The following is a 19214-nucleotide window of genomic DNA, read 5'->3' as shown; positions in this document are numbered from 1 at the left end:
ATGTGCTTGTTGTAACCCAATACGACCCCAAGGGGGCACCCTGCCCACATTTTTTGTTTGACTATCCTCCCCTGGCTTTCAGTTGTTTTGAGTGATGAAATTGAGATGGCCCTAGAGAGGAAAGTGTCATTCATTCAGTGGCATGTAAAGTACATGTTGTTCATTATGTCTTTGACGGACTATTTAGTTAATACATTAAAAGCTTTGCACCATTCCCCATCTGTGAGCTGCCACTGGTGCTAGGTTTACACACATACAAAACACTAATAAAGAAGAAAATGTCAAACGTCAAATAGATGAGAACCTGAGGTTAACAAAGTATTTAACCTTTGTTGTGTATTTGCCTTTCTGAAAATCAAGGGAAAGCGAAGACCAGAGAGTCTCGTCAGTCCATCATCAACCCAGACTGGAACTTTGAACGCATGGGCATCGGTGGCCTGGACAAGGAGTTCTCTGACATCTTCCGTAGGGCCTTCGCCTCTCGAGTCTTCCCTCCAGACATCGTGGAGCAGATGGGTGAGCTCCTCTCTGTCTCTGTTGGTCTTTCTCGTCCTCCAGATCTTTCTTTCTCAACAGCAGTTTCTCTTTCTTGATTTTCACTCAATCCATTGTATTCAGTCCTATTTCCACACATGCCTGTTCTCTTGCACACTCAGTTTCTCGCTCTCTTACTTGTACTTTTTATAGCTCTCTGTGTATTTTTCTCTCACCACATCCCCCCGCTAACCACTTTTCAAGGTCCCAGTGAGCCTGTGTTCCAGCCTAACGTTAGACAGACTGAACCATTTGCCACTGTGAGGGGAGGGGGGGAGGCAGGACAGCCTGCCAAACCAAATCACACAATCGGTCTCTGGATGAAACACCATGATATGAATAAGACTCTCTGTGTTCTGATGGCATTGGTTTTCAGACCAATACTACTGCACATTGTGACAAAGTCTCAAACAAATGGACCGAATGGGGATACTATTATTGGACTGACAATGTAGTTTCAGACTTTTCTCTTTGTTTGACAACACTACTGAACACTAGACTACCGGTAAACTAGTTATTTGAAAAATGAATTGTCTCACTCACTCGGTTAGGCCCAAGGGGGCTTCCATCATTGGACAGACAATGTAGTGTCCTCTCGAGATGCTGCTCTCATTCGTCAGTCGTCCGTCAGTTATGACGCAGGCATCCATCCCCCACGGAATAATCCTTGCATGCACTGGTAAATAGTTGTTTGACATGTCTCAGATTACGATGCTGATTCCCATCACTAAAGGATGGTTCATAGTGAAAGCAAGTCAGGTGCTCTTCTGCGTCATCCACACACACACACACAAACACACACAGAGAGAGAGAGAGCCCCAGTCCTAGCCTCGTGGCGTCCAGTGTGAGTGCGAGAGATGACCTTAAGCAGGGCGGCTGGGTGCTATGGGGTGCAGGAGTTGGCCCCTGGCTGTGGCCAGCTGGCTGGTCTAATGAGATGGCGAGCCCTGATAGAGGAGAGTCTAAAGGTGAGGGTGTAATTGGGGAGTGTCGGGGAGCGCAGGTGCTGAGAGAGATGATCATAGGGGGGAGGTGTGTGTGTGTGTGTGTGTGTGTGTGTGTGTGTGTGTGTGTGTGTGTGTGTGTGTGTGTGGGGGGGGCTCTCACTCTCTCCATGTCTCCTCACACTCCCGCAAAAGTCAGGAAGAAAGCAATGGAACACACACACACACACTATAATGCTTTACCTGGAGCCCCTCCTCACTACCCCTGTCTGTCTCCCCTTCAGCACGTATAAATGACAGGGGCGATGTTTATCTCTGGCCCCTCGATGAGTCGGGAGCAAATGTCACTAAACAGGTGCAAAAAGCTACTAGGACCAATGCAGTCTGGGTTTCAGTCTAGACCCAAAACTGCTCCAAATTGGTTTGGTCTAATCACAAGACTTGATCTTTATAAGAAACACACCACAGAGTCAACTTGTAGTGATGAATCAAGCATTAAATACAGTAAATCTAGCCGATTCATCTGTTTTTTCCTGCTCATTCTCACAAATTGAACTTGTGAACTTTAAATACCTTGGGAATGTTTCATATCTGGATGTGACATATGAATCAGGGATGAGATCGGACAATGACTTTAAGGCAAAAGTCACCTCAAACACAGTGCATTGGAGAAACAGCCAATGGAAGCATAGAGTGCTAAAGAGGCCTAAGGACTTTTCCCACCGACTCTGATACGATTGTGACGCACACAAACCATTCACACCAAGTCTGATACGATTGTGACGCACACAAACCATTCACACCAAGTCTGATACGATTGTGACGCACACAAACCATTCACACCAAGTCTGATACGATTGTGACGCACACAAACCATTCACACCAAGTCTGATACGATTGTGACGCACACAAACCATTCACACCAAGTCTGATACGATTGTGACGCACACAAACCAAGTCTGATACGATTGTGACACACACAAACCATTCACACCAAGTCTGATACGATTGTGACGCACACAAACATTCACACCAAGTCTAATACGATTGTGACGCACACAAACCATTCACACCGACTCTGATACTATTGTGACGCACACAAACCATTCACACCAAGTCTGATACGATTGTGACGCACACAAACCATTCACACCGACTCTGATACGATTGTGACGCACACAAACCATTCACACCAAGTCTAATACTATTGTGACGCACACAAACCATTCACACCGAGTCTGATACGATTGTGACGCACACAAACCATTCACACCGACTCTGATACTATTGTGACGCACACAAACCATTCATACCGACTCTGATACGATTGTGACGCACACAAACCATTCACACCAAGTCTGATACGATTGTGACGCACACAAACCATTCACACCAAGTCTAATACGATTGTGACGCACAGAAACCATTCACACCAAGTCTAATACGATTGTTACGCACACAAACCATTCACACCAAGTCTAATACGATTGTGACGCACACAAACCATTCACACCAAGTCTAATACGATTGTGACCCACACAAACCATTCACACCAAGTCTAATACGATTGTGACGCACACAAACCATTCACACCAAGTCTGATACGATTGTGACGCACACAAACCATTCACACCAAGTCTAATACTATTGTGACGCACACAAACCATTCACACCAAGTCTGATACGATTGTGACACACACAAACCATTCACACCAAGTCTAATACTATTGTGACGCACACAAACCATTCACACCAAGTCTAATACGATTGTGACGCACACAAACCATTCACACCAAGTCTAATACTATTGTGACGCACACAAACCATTCACACCAAGTCTAATACTATTGTGACGCACACAAACCATTCACACCAAGTCTAATACTATTGTGACGCACACAAACCATTCACACCAAGTCTGATGTGTTTCTATTAACTTTTTGTCGGTGTCCCTCCCTGGCAGGCTGTAAGCACGTGAAGGGCATCCTGTTGTTCGGGCCTCCTGGCTGTGGTAAGACTCTGATGGCCAGGCAGATTGGGAAGATGCTGAACGCCCGCGAGCCCAAGGTGGTCAACGGCCCTGAGATCCTCAATAAGTACGTGGGAGAGTCCGAGGCAAACATCAGGAAGCTGTTCGCCGACGCAGAGGACGAGCAGAAGAGGGTGGGCGGGAAAAAAATCATAAACACTATGTGACATAGATAAAAACTCAGTAAGATGCGTACACACACACACACACACACACACACACACACACACACACACACACACACACACACACACACACACACACACACACACACACACACACACACACACACACACACACACACACCAGTAAATCAATTGTGTATGTTATTAAATACACCCAGTACCTTCAATGCAATTACTCATGTGGTTATCAAGCACAGCATACCTGATAACAAGTCAATCAAATAGATGTTATACTAAATGGATTCCTTATCCTGAGGCCAATATGCAGCCTACTCCACGAAACACAGATAAGCATCACACAAATCCTCACAGAGAAGCTAATTTCTCCTGCAGAAGATTGATTTGCCCTTTAAGGAGGCATATTAGTAATAATAACGGTGGAAAAGTCAGTGGGTTTCTCCATACTGGGGGACAGTTGTGTATTGAGCCCCCATGGTGACGCCGGTGTGACAGTGACGGCCTCACTCCTCACCACCTAATGAGTTGCCGGGTTATCTCTGCCCCCCTCTCTGTCCCCCTCTCTCACCTAGCCCACAATAAGCCCAGCTCCACACCTGCTTTAAATGCTACGTCTGGAGACTGACAGGGCCAGAGATGGACCGATAACCCCCTACCCCGCTCTCTCTATCTCTTGCTTTCAGTCTCTCTCACCTCGCTCTCTCTTTTTCTCTCTCACGCATTCTCTCGGTCTCTCTCGGTCTCTCCCTCACACAAACTCTCTCTTTCTCTCTTTATCTTTCTCTGTTTGTGCAGACTCTGTCCCTCCATGGCAGAGCAGAGGGAGGATGAGGAGGCTTTGAAAGGTTTTAGATTTCACTCTTGTCACACCAAGGAGAATTTAGCCCAGAACAGTCATGGCTGCCAGTGGTAGACATTCTACATACTCTCCTAAGTTAGCACTGCATTGACTGTGTGACCACAGCATCCTTCCTCCTGCTTCATTCACTCCTATCTCTCTCCTTCCACAGCTGGGCGCCAACAGTGGGCTGCACATCATCATCTTTGATGAGATCGACGCCATCTGTAAGCAACGTGGCAGCATGGCGGGCAGCACAGGTGTCCACGACACGGTGGTCAACCAGCTGCTCTCCAAGATAGATGGAGTAGAGCAGCTCAACAACATCCTGGTTATAGGTAAACCACACATACATGCGCATTTTCATACGTACGCACAGAAACACATACACACATACAGTATCAGTCAAAAGTTGGGACACACCTACTCATTCCAGGGATTTTCTTTATTTTTAATATTTTCTACATTGTAGAATAATAGTGAAGACAGCAAAACTATGAAATAACATATATGGAATCATGTAGTAACCAAAAAGTGTTAAACAAATCAAAATATATTTTATTTGAGATTCTTCAAATAGCTACCCTTTGCCTTGATGACAGCTTTGCACACTCTTGCCATTCTCTCAACCAGAATCATGAGGTAGTCACCTGGAATGCATTTCAATTAACAGGTGTGACTTGTTTAAAGTTAATTTATGGAATTTATTTCCTTCTTAATGCGTTTGAGCCAGTCAGTTGTGTTGTGGCAAGGTAGGGGTGGTATACAGAAGGTAGCCCTATTTGGTAAAATACCAAGTCCATATTAGGCCTATTTGGTAAAATACCAAGTCCATATTAGGGCAAGAACAGCTCAAATAGGCAAAGAGAAACGACAGTCCATCATTACTTTAAGACATGAAGGTCAGTCAATACAGAACATTACAAGAACTTTGAACATTTCTTCAAGTGCAGTTGCAAAAACAATCAAGCGCTATGATGAAACTGGCTCTCATGAGGACCGTCACAGGAATGGAAGACCCAGTTACCTCTGCTGCAGTGGATAAGTTCATTAGAGTTACCAGCCTCAGAAATTGCAGCCCAAATAAATGCTTCACAGAGTTCAAGTAAAGACACATCTCAACATCAACTGTTTGAATCAGGCCTTCATAGTCGAATTGCTGCAAAGAAACCACTACTAATGGACACCAATAAGAAGAAGAGACTTGCTTGGGCCAAGAAACAGGAGCAATGGACTTTAGACTGGTGGAAATCTGTCCTTTGGTCTGGAGTCCAAATTGGAGATTTTTGGTTTCAACTGCTGTGTCTTTGTGAGACGCGGTGTGGGTGAACGCATGTGTATTTCCCACCGTAAAGCATGGAGGAGGAGGTGTTATGATGTGGGGGTGCTTTTTTGTAATTTATTTAGAACCAGCATGGCTACCACAGCATTCTGCAGTGATACACCATCCCATCTGGTTTGGGCTTAGTGGGACTATCATTTGTTTTTCAACAGGACAATGACCCAACACACCTCCAGGCTGTGTAAGGGCTATTTGACCAAGAAGGAGAGTGATGGAGTGCTGCATCAGAAGACCTGGCCTTCACAATCCCCTGACCTCAACCAAATTGAAATTGAGCCAACAAGTGCTCAGCATGTGGGAACTCCTTCAAGACTGTTGGAAAAGCATTCCAGGTGATGCTGGTTGAGAGAATGCAAGATTGTGCAAAGCTGTCATCAAGGCAAAGGGTGGCTATTTGAAGAATCTCAAATATAAAATAAATTTGGATTTTTTTAACACTTTTTTGGCTTACTACATGATTCCATATGTTCTAAAACTTTTGACTGGTAGTGTACGCAAATGTACACGCACGCACGTACGCACGCACGCAGTGCAGTGTTAAATTTAACACTTTCTTAGTGTGTGTATGTGACCCACTGAAATAGTGTTAAACCAGCACTTTTCAAAGTGTTGACAAACTAACACCCTAAGAGTGTTGGATCACTAACACTGTGGGTGTTGCAAATTCCGACTTAAAGATGCACTATGCAGAAATTTCTTCGCCATTTCCTTGTTGCAAAAATTCTAATAGTTCGCCTAATTTCAGTTTATGTACCAAAACAAGCAATAGTGTAGAGAATCATTGTACCATCTTAACCGCTATATATTATCCATAACCAGAAATATTGTATTTTCAGCTGTTTGAAACTGGTGTACAAACCTGAAAGTAAAAGACCCAAAAACGAAACTTTAAAATGGTAAACATAGAAATAGCGCACAGAACAGATCAACCACTTATTAGACTTGCTTTCAATGAGAATGACAAAGCTATAATACACATTTCAATGTGAATTTTGTCAGGTCGCCCAAAAAGTTACATAATGCAGCTTTAAAAGAACACTTAGTTGTGTTAAAGTAATATTTTGGGGTGTTTTGACATTGTAGGGTGTATAGCCTCATTTACATATTTCCCAGCATGCCTTTCAAGTGAATCTTAGAGATACCGACCCATGAATGTGTGTGTTAGTGACAGAGGCATGGTTTTTGCAGTCAAATACTTATAGTCCTGAAACCTTCAAGTGAATGTGTTTGAATTAAAAGTAAAACATTTATGACCATATATTAGACGTTTCATAAGGCCTTTAGTTGTGGCCTAGTTTTTCCCCAACATTTGTATTTGTATTTTTATGGATCCCCATTGTCAAGGCAGCAGCTAGACCACTCTCTGTGGTCTAGCAAATTTACGGCAGTTATACAATTTTAATTACAATACGTTCTCAGATTTCACAACACACTGTGTGCCCTAGGCCCCTACTCCACCACTACCACATATCTACAATACAAAATCCATGTGTATGTGTGTGTATAGTGCATATGTTATTGTGTGTGTGTGGACGCATGTGTCTGCCTATGTTTGTGTTGCTTCACAGTCCCCGCTGTTCCATAAGGTGTATTTTTATCTGTTTTTTTATACAATTTTACTGCTTTCATCAGTTACTTGATGTGGAGTTCCATGTAGTCATGGATCTATGTACTACTGTGCGCCTCCCATAGTCTGTTCTGGACATAGGGACTGTAAAGAGACCTCTTGTGGCATGTCTTGTAGGGTATGCATTGGTGACATTCAACATGTCAATACCTCTCATAAATACAAGTAGTGATGAAGTCAATCTCTCCTCCACTTTGAGCCAGGAGAGATTGACATTCATATTATTCATGTTAGCTGTCTGTGTAAATCCAAGGGCCAGCCGTGCTGCCCTGTTCTCAGCCAATTGCAATTTTCCTAAGTCCCTTTTTGTGGCACCTGACCACACAACTGAACAGTAGTCCAGGTGTGATAAAACTAGGGACTGTAGGACCTGTCTTGTTGATAGTGCTGATAAGAAGGTAGAGCAGCGCTTTGTTATGGACAGACTTCTCCCCATCTTAGTGACTGTTGTATCAATATGTTTTGACTATGACCGTTTACAATCCAGGGTTACTCCAAGCAGTTTAGTCACCTCAACTTGCTCAATTTCCACATGATTTATTACAATATTTAGTTGAGGTTTAGGGTTTAGTGAATGATTTGTCCCAAATACAATTATTTTAGTTTTAGAAATATTTAGGACTAACTTATTCTTTGCCACCCACTCTGAAACTAACTGCATCTCTTTAAGTGTTGCAGTCATTTCAATCGCTGTAGTAGCTGACATGTATAGTGTTGAGTCATCCGCATACATAGACACACTGGCTTTACTCGTTAGTAAAGATTGAAAAAATAAGGGGCCTAGACAGCTGCCCTGGGGAATTCCTGATTCTACCTGGATTATGTTGGAGATGCTTCCATTAAAGAACAACCTCTGTGTTCTGTTAGATGGGTAACTGTTTATCCACAATATAGCAGGGGGTGTAAAGCCATAACACACGTTTTTCCAGCAGCTACTATGATCGATAAAGCCAAAAGCCGCACGTAAGACTTCAGTGTTTTGTTAGACTTCAATTGTGATCTGATGATCCTGGCTCATGGTCCATATCAGATCTGCAAGTCACAATATGCTGGCTAGTGAAGTGATTTGTAATTCCTATTGGAATCCAGCCAGAGGAAGGATATTCAACAATTTTAACTTTTTATCATCGACAACTTGCATTCAGAACGACTGCTATGGTGAAGAGCTTGTCGAACAGGACTACCTAAACCATCTAAACTGGAACAACCATCTCTGTAACAGTTGCAATAAGTCCAACCACTTACAGATTGGATTCGTTATTTATCTTTTGTTTAGTATAATTAAGCAATAAGGCCTAAGGGGGTGCGGTATATGGTCAAAATACCATGGCTAAGGGCTGTTCTTACGCACAACGCAACGCAGAGTGCCTGGATACATCCCATAGCTGTGGTATGTTGGCCGTATACCACACACCCCCGAGGTGCCTTATTGCGATTTTAAACTGGTTACCAACGTAATTAGAGCTATAAAACTAAATGTTTTGTCATACCTGTGGTATATGGTCTGATATACTGTACCACGGCTGTCAACCAATAAGCATTCTGGACTCGAACCAACCAGTATCAGATCAATTAATCAATAGGGGACAGAATAAGGGACACTGCAAAAATGAATGAATGGTGCGCAAGAAGCACGATTGCGCATTAGATGACGCCTTTTCAGTATGGTTGAGTAGTATGTTGATATTTGTTGCTTACTGCATACGTTTTTACTAAACAGTACTTTCTAAAATAGTATGTAGTAGGGTCACAGTCTGCTTGACTGACCGGTTGAGTTGTGGTCTGAGAAGATGAGCGGGATTATCTGAGCTATGCCTTTCTTGCCCTCCCTCTTCTTCTATCTCATCCTCCTTCTCCCTCTATCTCTCCCTCTATCTATCTCTCCCTCTATCTCTCCCTTCCTCTATCTCTCCCTCCCTCTATCCCTCCCTCCCTCTATCTCTCCCTCTATCTCTCCCTCTATCTCTCCATCTGTGCCTCTAAGGAATGACCAACAGGCCGGACCTGATAGATGAGGCCTTGTTGAGACCAGGCAGGTTGGAAGTCAAAATGGAGATCGGTAAGAAAGCACAACGTAGTACACCACAAAGCATCCAACTTAACCAAAGACCTTGCTTAATTTTTGTTAGTTTACTGTATTCCGGTTTTAGTTTGTTATCAGGTAGTTTTTTTTCTTCTGAGAAAGACATTGTTATTCGTAGATGTTGTACCTTTTTACCCGACAACCAACCAACAAACCAACACCCAGACATTTCTACTGTTCCATTTCCATCTCTTGTACAGTATGCAGTTACACGGTAAAAAAAACACACAGATATATACGAGACGTTTCCCTTCACGCTTCCTCCCCCAGGTTTGCCTGATGAGAAGGGGCGTGTCCAGATCCTCAACATCCACACGGCTAAAATGCGTCAGTTCAACCTGCTGGGCAGCGACGTGGACGTCAGCGAGCTGGCCGCCGAGACAAAGAACTATAGCGGAGCCGAGCTGGAGGGGCTGGTCAGAGCTGCCCAGTCCACTGCCATGAACCGACACATCAAGGTCACTATCACACACAGGCGGCCATTTTCATTAGCCTAGATCAACCCTCTTGGTTGGAGAGCTAACATCCTGAAGGTTTTTCAGTCCAACCCTGATTTGGCACACCTGGTTCTAGTTATTAGCTGCTCGACAAGACCTTAAGTAGCCATTTCAGGTATGTTAAGTTAGGGTTAGAATGAAAACCTACAGGACGTTAGATCTCCAGAAAGAGGGTTGGGCAGCCCTGGCCAAGATGGAGGGCGTTTTTCTCTTCTCCTTAACATTAACTCTACAACTGACAATCTTTATGCGTTAATGGGCTGTAGGTCTCGTAGGTATTTCACAATCAGTCATGAGACAAAGTGCTCCCTCAGAGCGGAAAGGTCAGACAACTTTCGTCTGGGAGGGGGAGGGAGGGAGGGAGAAAACGAGTGATAAGGACAGAGAGAGGGACAGAGGGGAGGGAGCACTCCAGCCATTCCACCTGTGTAAGCCCTTGTCTGTCCATGTCATCACCCTCTAATATGGTCCAGGAGTGTGGTGGGGGGGCAGACCACTTAACAGACTAGCACCTCGCTTAATCTGGCCGTGTGTGTGTGTTAAATCAGTAAGACCTAAAAGTCACTATTACCTTGTCATCATTACAGGACTAAATAAAGGTAGATACTATCAATGAGTAGCTTGAACATTTTGTCTACACTCGATATCACAGTGCCATTTAATACATCTAGTGTCAGGGTTTAGCGTTAAAGTTAGTCGAACAGTTTGTTGATAGTTAGTTGAACATCTATTAACCGTCTGTATTGGACCATTCTAAGAACATGTCCCTCTGTCCCCCTGCAGGCCAGTGCCACCGTGGAGGTGGACCTGGAGAAGGCAGTGAATCTGCAGGTCCACAGAGACGACTTCCTGGGCTCGCTGGACAACGACATCAAACCTGTGAGTAGACCCCTTCCGTCCTCCATCACTTTACCTTTCTCCAGCCCTCTCTCTTTACCATTGCCTACATCCAAAAGTCCTCCTCCAACAGTTGGACTTACAAAAATGTCATCATCCACTTGTAGTTGCGCAGGGAATTAGATTTTTTTTTTTTTTATAATTTTGAGATATTTTTCAGAAGTGATTTTAATAAGGGACCCTTTCAGGCTATGGATGGTTAAGTGCAATGGTCCCCAATTACAATTTTTCTTTGAGCGCATGGTCGGTTGGCCGGAACATAGTTATAAATAATTTGTACACTGCAAATTGACCGCAGTAACCCCAAACAGATATAGTATTTGACAAAAACAGAATCTTTTCAAACCTTGATTACATTTGGAAACGATCACATATGCCTCTCTATTTATGCGTGGGAATACTTGGGAACAGATTTCCTTCATTAAAATCACTTTGAGCTCATTTCCTGGTAATTATACAGTCTTTATATTCAAGAACGAATATTTTTGCAAAAAAACTTGGGGGGCCAAATAAAATCACCCGCTGGCTGAAGTTGGCCAACCGGGGCTGCCTATTTGGGAACCCTGGTTTAGTGGATCTGACTCTCTCTCTCTCTGTCTCTCCAATGGCCAGGCTTTTGGTACCAACTCGGAGGACTATGCCAGCTACATCATGAATGGCATCATAAAGTGGGGTGACCCGGTGACTGCTGTGCTGGATGATGGGGAGCTGCTGGTGCAGCAGACTAAGAACAGCGACCGCACACCGCTGGTGTCTGTGCTCCTGGAAGGTAACACACACACACACACACACACACACACTTTTACATTTGAATCAGTTAGCAGACAATTTTATCCAGATCGACTTACAGTTGGTGCATTTATCTTAAGGTAGCTAGGTACGACAAGCACATTTTAGTTAGCAATTCAGTTAAGAGCAAATTCTTATTTACAAAGACGGCCTACCCCGGGAAAACCCTCCCCTAACCCGGATGACGCGTAGCCAATTGTGCACCGCCCTATGGGACTCCCGATCGCGTCCGGTTGTGATGCAGCCCGAGATCGAACCAGGGTCTGTAGTGACACCTTAGACCACGGCGCCACTCGGGAGCATCTCACAGTCATAGTATGTCAAATTTCCCTCAGCAAAGCAGCTCTGAGCAAAGTCAGTGCTAGTAAGAAAAGCAATGACACCAACTGTAACAATGTTCTATAGTATATCTATAGAATATACTATAGAACATTGTAACAGATCTATAGAATATACTATAGAACATTGTAACAGATCTATAGAATATACTATAGAACATTGTAACACATCTATAGAATATACTATAGAACATTGTAACACATCTATAGAATATACTATAGAACATTGTAACACATCTATAGTATATCTATAGAATATACTATAGAACATTGTAACATATCTATAGAATATACTATAGAACATTGTAACATATCTATAGTATAGTATCTATAGTATTTTTTTTACCCCTTTACTGCTAAAAGGGACACCAGCATGAAGATGGTAAAAGAAAGACATTTTCCAGCGTTTGGCATTATAAGAGCTGAAAGATATATTTAAGCATACTGATAAATGCAAATATTTATTCAAATAATCATATTATCATTAAGATGTCCTTTGGTTCAATATACAGGATTGCGGTGTAAATATAGTATGCTATGCTCTCTCTCTCCTAGGTCCCCCCAACAGTGGAAAGACGGCCCTAGCTGCTAAGATCGCAGAGGAATCCCAGTTTCCCTTTATAAAGATCTGTTCTCCTGACAAGATGATCGGTCACTCCGAAATCGCTAAGTGCCAGGCCATCAAGAAGGTGAGGAAAGGGTTACACACACACATACACACCTGTGTCAGTACCTGTGTCTTGACCACTCTTAACCCTCTTTGTTCCAGGTATTTGAAGATGCCTACAAGTCCCAGCTGAGCTGTGTAGTGGTGGACGACATTGAACGCTTGCTGGGTAAGGGCCTGCTTGCGTTGTGGTTTTTTAAGTATCCTTTTAAGTTCAGGGTTGTAACATACAGTAAACACTGGGAAGTGTGCTTAAGATACAGACCTTCTTAAAGAACCATGTGTTGGAAAACCATGCTCTTATATTTTCCACTCAAGCATCACTTTGATGGTAAAGGTCCACAGATCATTGAATCATGAGGTCGGAATATTTATTAGAAATTCTCGTTTTCTCTTTGTGCTTTGGTGTCCTTGTTCTCAGACTATGTCCCGATTGGCCCTCGTTTCTCAAACCTGGTCCTTCAAGCTCTGCTGGTTCTCCTCAAGAAACCCCCCCCCAAAGTCAGTATTCTGTGAACTTTGGCACTTACTTGAATATGTGTTTGTGTGTGTGTGTGTGTGTGTGTGTGTGTTTAGTCATAGCATTTAAATGTTTCTGTGTATGCTCTAGTGGTTATTTTGCCAGTGGCAGACAGATGTCAGCAGATCGTACTGATGCCCCCAGTAATGCAAGTCATTTCCATGCAGAGTGAATCAAAGTATATCCTAGTGTGGGACAGTATACATCTTTACCCCTGTGTTTCTGTGCGCATGAGCTATATCTCCTGAATGTAAGCCACTACCACATTTAAGGCTGTAGGCCTAGGCTACGTTCAGCTGTGAACGTTTGTCAATGAGTATGATAATGTATTGGTCCAGGCAGGCTGTTGTGCTGGGTATGAATGGGAACCGGGGCTGCTTCTCCAGGCTTGTGAAGCTCCAGGCCCAGCGGGGTGCCCGGCCCGGGTGAGGCCAGGGGAGGCCTGCCTCGAGGGGGGGGGGGGGGACGACAACAGAAGAGAATGGGCTCTGTGAGAGAGCCGGGGGGGTGGGGGGACGACCTGGCAGCACTGCCGCCTGTGTGGTACCTCATCTGCATGCATGGGCACACCCCCTCCGCACAATGGGGGGGGCCAGCCCATAATCCTCCACTCCTCTGGCCCCGAACGAGAGACTAGGGCCTCTGGGGAAAGAAACAAGCATCTTTCCTGATTCAGAGTCACCTAGACTTAAGCAGCTATGTAGAGGTGGTTGACCGTGGAGAGACTGACAGACTGACCAGAATCAAGCTTGATAAAAATGCAAAAGGTTGATTAAAAATCCACAAGGCTCATATTAGGCAGTAGGGACCCCACCATTCCAGACAAATGTCCCTATACCCATTGATGTTGATGATGTGAAGCACGCCGTTTTGAAATGTGTTTGATACACTTCTGTACATGATATGGTACAGGATGCCCTGTCTGGCACTGAGCTTAATTTCCTTCTCCATCGTGTGTGTGTGTGTGTGTGTGTCCCACACACAGGGCCGTAAGCTGCTGATCATTGGCACCACCAGCAGGAAGGACGTGCTGCAGGAGATGGAGATGCTGGATGCCTTCAGTACCACCATCCACATCCCCAACATCTCTAGAGGAGAGCAGCTGGTTGAAGCCCTGGAGGTAGGCACACACACACACTCTCTCTAACACACACACACACATGGAAATGGATGTTCCTCGCTCTCCGGTTTTAAAGTTGTGATAAGTAGTGATGGATTTGTTGCGTGAGTTTTTAAACGGCTTCTGTGTCTGCTGTAGATGCTGGGGAGTTTCCAGGAGAAGGAGCGGGCAGCCATTGCCAAGGCAGTGAAGAGCCAGGCGGTGTGGATCGGCATCAAGAAGCTGACGATGGTCATTGAGATGGCTGTGCAGGTGAGAGAGACAAAGCCCCGGTTTAGTTGACACGTTTTTATTCCAACCCAGCACTAACCATCAAATAATCACCTAACCCGTGGCCTTCTTCAATCTGTACCACGATTAGCGGGTTAAGATGTGTTACTGCTGGGCTGGAACAAAAGCCTACACCCACCCTTTAGCTCTCCCAGAGTGTGAGTTGGAGAACCCTGGCCAAGACAACCACAGTCTATGGAGTCACAGATGGAATCTCATCTGGTTTCAGTCAAAACAACCTGCTGTTAATTACGACCTTTCATTAAAACCAGTTTGGATTCAACAGTGATTTTTGTGGTGAGCCCCAAAAATGTCATCGCTATAGTTCCCGATCATTCTCCGCATACCTCCCTGTCTTATGTGTTCACATGCTCTGACTAGTAGAGGGATACCCCACATAAAGACCACATCGCACCTTGGAAACGTCTTATCTACTGTTGTGAGGGTTGTTACTCTCTTAGGCCCCGTCCAGAAACAACCCCATAGAGGGGTGCATGTTTTTGTTATTGCCCAGCGCTAACACACCCGATTCAACTAATCAAGGGCTGGAAGATGAGTTGAATTGGTTGAATCATGATGTGGTTCCCAAGGACCAGGATGTAAAAATCTAATGCAAGTGTTACTACTGTATGTGTAGTTTACGGTATGTGGCTGTGGTGTGCTTGGTTGTATGGTCTCTGGTCGCTTGTCCATGTGGCTGCTGAATGCCGTGTAGCCTAATTGCTGTGGTATGCACTAATGCAGCCATGTTGAGTTGGCACACCGACACACACACACAGCTCCCTCCCTCCATCCAGGAGAAGTATGAACGAGTGTCTGCCGAGACATGCTGCGCACAGACGCCCTGCTCCGCCGACGTGACACAAACACACACACGATACACACACATCTTCAAATCCTGCTTCCTCAATAGAAAAGCATGAACTCGTGGTCATGTCTGAAATTCCACATCTTTTATGTAACACAGTTAATCGTGTTCAGTCCAAATCAATCATATACACTCAGTGGCCTGTTTATTAGGTACACCCATCTAGTACCGGGTCGTACCCCCTTCCAGAACAGCCTGAATTCTTTGTTGTATGGAAACGTTGCTCAGTTAGTAATAAGGGACCTAACGTGTGCCAGGAAAACATTCCCCACACCATTACACCACTTCCACCAGCCTGTACCGTTGAGACCAGGCAGGATTACGCCAAATCATGACTCTGCCATCAGCATGACGTAGCAGGAACTGGGATTCCAGGGGATGTTTCGCCACTCTTCAATTGTCAAGTGTTGGTGATCGCGTACCCACTGTTTTTAGCTGACAGGATTGGAACCCGGTGTGGTCGTCTGCTGCAATAGCCCATCCGTGACAAGGACCGACGAGTTGTGAGTTCCGAGATGCCGTTCTGCACACCACTACTGCACCGTTATTTGCCTGTTTGTGGCCCGCCTGTTAGCTTGCACGATTCTTGCCATTCTCCTTCGACCTCTTTCATCAATGAGCTGTTTTCACCCTCCCGAGTGGCGCAGGGGTCTAAGGCACTGCATCTCAGTGCAAGAGGCGTCACTACAATCTATGCTGTATCACATCCGGCCGTGATTGGGAGTCCCATAGGGCGGCGCACAATTGGCCCAGCGTCGTCCGGGTTTGGCCGTGGTAGGCCGTCATTTTAAATAAGAATTTGTTCTTAACTGGCTTGCCTAGTTTAATAAAGGTTACACACACGCACACCCACAGGACTGCCGCTGACTGGATGTGTTTTGTTTGTCGCACCATTCTCGGTAAACCCTAGACACTGTCGTGCGTGAAAAGCCCAGGCGGCCGACCGTTTCTGAAATACTGGATCTGGCGTGGCTGGCACTGACGATAATACCACATACCACGCTCAGTCGCTTAGGTCACTCGTTTTGCCCATTTATAACTGTATGGGCAAAACTGAATGCCTCGATTCCTGTCTGCCTGCTTTATATAGCAAGTCACAGCCACGTGAAAAATGTTTGTGAACAGGGTGGTGTACCTAATAAACTGTCCACTGAGTCTATATCTCCATCATAAATGGAGAAGATGACCATAGTTGAATGCTACCACATATCTGCATTGTTACGTAACATTGTTTCTGTGAGCCGCTCACTCACACCTTCCCAGCCAATTACAGACAGCCCTGCGTGAACGTTTGCTGTGCTGGCCCCGGGCCTGTACTTTTCAACACGTTTATAGGAAAGGAGGCTATGTAAACAATGTAGGCCAGTATATGGACATATGCACAGAGAGCTAACGTGTGTGTCTTCCAGATGGATCCTGAATACAGAGTTAGCAAGTTCTTGACCCTGCTGAGAGAACAGGGAGCGTAAGTAGAGCACTATTCTGTTCTGTCCCCAATCTCACACCACCTAATTCTTGTGTAGTTGGTTGACTGTTTAATCCATGTATATTTCCTTCCCTCCCCACAGGCTGGGTTCTAACAAGCACATAGCCATCTAAGCCCATGGTGGAGCTGCATTGCCCAGCAGTAGCTGCCTCTCACAGTAAGTGCTTGAACAGAGGGTAGAGCAGGGGCGTGTTAGAGTAGGTTTTGGAACAAAATGAGCAGATTCTTCCTCTTTCTCTTCCTTCCTGCTCTTCTAACTCCTCTCACTTTTTTTTATTCTGTCTTTTACCCTCAGTGGGCGAGGAGTGGAAGCCCGGATGCGGCCCGGCAAGATGGAGTGAGCGAGAGATTTTATATCTCCGCCTAATCTGGCCATCGCAAACGCTCGCCGCCTAATCGCTGTACCGTGTGTTTCCGTGGCAACTCGATCGACCAGCATCGTCCTCCTTCCTCATCAGCACTATTTCTCTGTGTGTAAACTAAGTCTGTAATTGTTATTTCTGAAGGCAAAGTGTTGTGATTCAAATGACACTCTATTCCCTATATAGTGCACTAGGTTTTGACCAGATGTCTATGGGCCCTGGTCAAAAGAAGTGCACTGTATAAGGAACGGTGTGCCATTTGAGATGCATCCAAATTGTTGTGATTTGTGCTGCTAGCACTCCAGGGGATTTTATGTATAAAAATCAAATGTATGTTTATAACTAAACATGAGACGAGAAAAGTGTATGCAAAACCATGTACACTGAGTGTATGAACCATTAGGAACACCTTCTTAATATTGAGTTGCACTCCCTTTTGCCCTCAGAACAGCCTAAATTCATTGGCGCATGGACTCAACATGGTGTCGAAACCGTTCCACAGGGATGCTGGCCCATGTTGACTCCAATGCTTCCCACTGTTGTCAAGTTTGCTGGCTGTCCTTTGGGTGGAGGACCATTCTTGATACACATGGGAAACTGTTGAGCAACAACAACAAAAAACAGCAACGTTGCAGTTCTTGACACACTCAAACCAGTATGCCTGGCACCTACTACCATACCCCGTCTAAAGGCACTTAAATATTTTGTCTTGTCCATTCACCCTCTGAATGGCACACCTACACAATCCATGTCTCAAATGTCTGTCTCAAGGCTGTCCCAAATCCTTCTTTAACCTGTCGCCTCCCCTTCATCTACACTGATTTTGAGGGATCCTAGCTTTCACCTGGCCAGTCTGTCATGGAAAGAGCAGGTGTTTATAATATTTTGTACTCTCAGTGTATATGATGACCTATTTGATTTTGATGCAACTCCAACAATGGGCATGATGCATTTGACAAAGCAATTTTCATATTGTATGCATAACTGACCAGTCAAACTTCTCTATAAATGCATCATATGCTGAATATGCGCAACATAATGGTGAAACTGATTAATTGCAGCATATATTGTGTGTGCTCTAATATATTATGTGCTTAGATTTTATAAGCATTCCAGGAAATGATGGTTCCAAGCCTTACTCTTAACTCTACTCACACAACACCTAATAGGACCAAAGTATCACAGCAGTCTGTTTTGTGAATAATTGTTATGAATAAATAATAATGTTACTAATATTGATTAGCTAGTATCTGGAAAAAGTGATTCATTTTCAGACTCAGACCAATTTTAGAAGGAAACCTCTCCCCAACCACTCACACAGACACACATGTGCGAACACACATATACGTACGCCTGATGATACTGTTGACAGTTTTTTTTCCTGCATGTTGCTGTTCTCTATGAGAGCCTCTGGCATGCCTTTGCATTTTTAGAAACACTTAAAATAAGGACTGTGTTTTGTGTAGGCTTACCCTGGTGTGACGTTTTGATAAACATGTTAATCTCAATATATTTGGCCCTATTTACTCTCTGATTCAAAAATGCTAATTAGCATCAAAGTAGACATCACACAAAACTACAAATCCCTGCAAGCTCCTGCACGTCATCTCTAGCAGGTGCGTTTGTTAACAGGTATTGGGTCAACGTGCATAAGACAGTTTACAGAATTGTCCATTTAAAGAAATGTAAGTGTTTGGTCCCATGTTTCATGAGCTGAAATAAAAGGTCACAGAAATGTTAAAATATGCACAAAAAGCTTATTTCTGTGCTGGGTACAATAAATGGCCAATCTAAAATCTTAAGTTTTGTCACAACACAATGCCACAGATATCTCAAGTTTTGAGGGAGCGTGCAATTGAC

At 44.3% G+C, this 19214-nt stretch overlaps 1 protein-coding gene across 2 annotated transcripts in view; it reads left to right on the top strand.

Moving 5' to 3' along the window:
• LOC139570233 (vesicle-fusing ATPase) overlaps positions 1-18593 on the top strand; it is a 48091-nt gene extending 29498 nt beyond the window's left edge. For both annotated transcript variants that reach the window (XM_071391937.1, XM_071391938.1), the window contains exons 8-22: positions 361-516; positions 3442-3641; positions 4661-4826; positions 9442-9516; positions 9811-9998; positions 10821-10916; positions 11547-11703; positions 12617-12750; positions 12831-12897; positions 13150-13229; positions 14234-14368; positions 14507-14620; positions 16916-16971; positions 17075-17149; positions 17288-18593. In XM_071391937.1, coding sequence (XP_071248038.1) covers positions 361-516; positions 3442-3641; positions 4661-4826; positions 9442-9516; positions 9811-9998; positions 10821-10916; positions 11547-11703; positions 12617-12750; positions 12831-12897; positions 13150-13229; positions 14234-14368; positions 14507-14620; positions 16916-16971; positions 17075-17105 — 1655 coding nt within the window. In that variant the 3' untranslated portion in view covers positions 17106-17149; positions 17288-18593. The remainder of the gene's footprint in view (positions 1-360; positions 517-3441; positions 3642-4660; positions 4827-9441; positions 9517-9810; positions 9999-10820; positions 10917-11546; positions 11704-12616; positions 12751-12830; positions 12898-13149; positions 13230-14233; positions 14369-14506; positions 14621-16915; positions 16972-17074; positions 17150-17287) is intronic.
• The last annotated feature ends 621 nt before the right edge of the window (positions 18594-19214 follow it).

This window comes from Salvelinus alpinus, chromosome 3 (assembly GCF_045679555.1).
Source record: "Salvelinus alpinus chromosome 3, SLU_Salpinus.1, whole genome shotgun sequence".
In the NCBI taxonomy this organism is placed as follows: domain Eukaryota; kingdom Metazoa; phylum Chordata; class Actinopteri; order Salmoniformes; family Salmonidae; genus Salvelinus; species Salvelinus alpinus.
The sequence above is the reverse complement of the archived record's forward strand: the minus strand, read 5'-3'. Positions and strand labels throughout refer to the sequence as shown.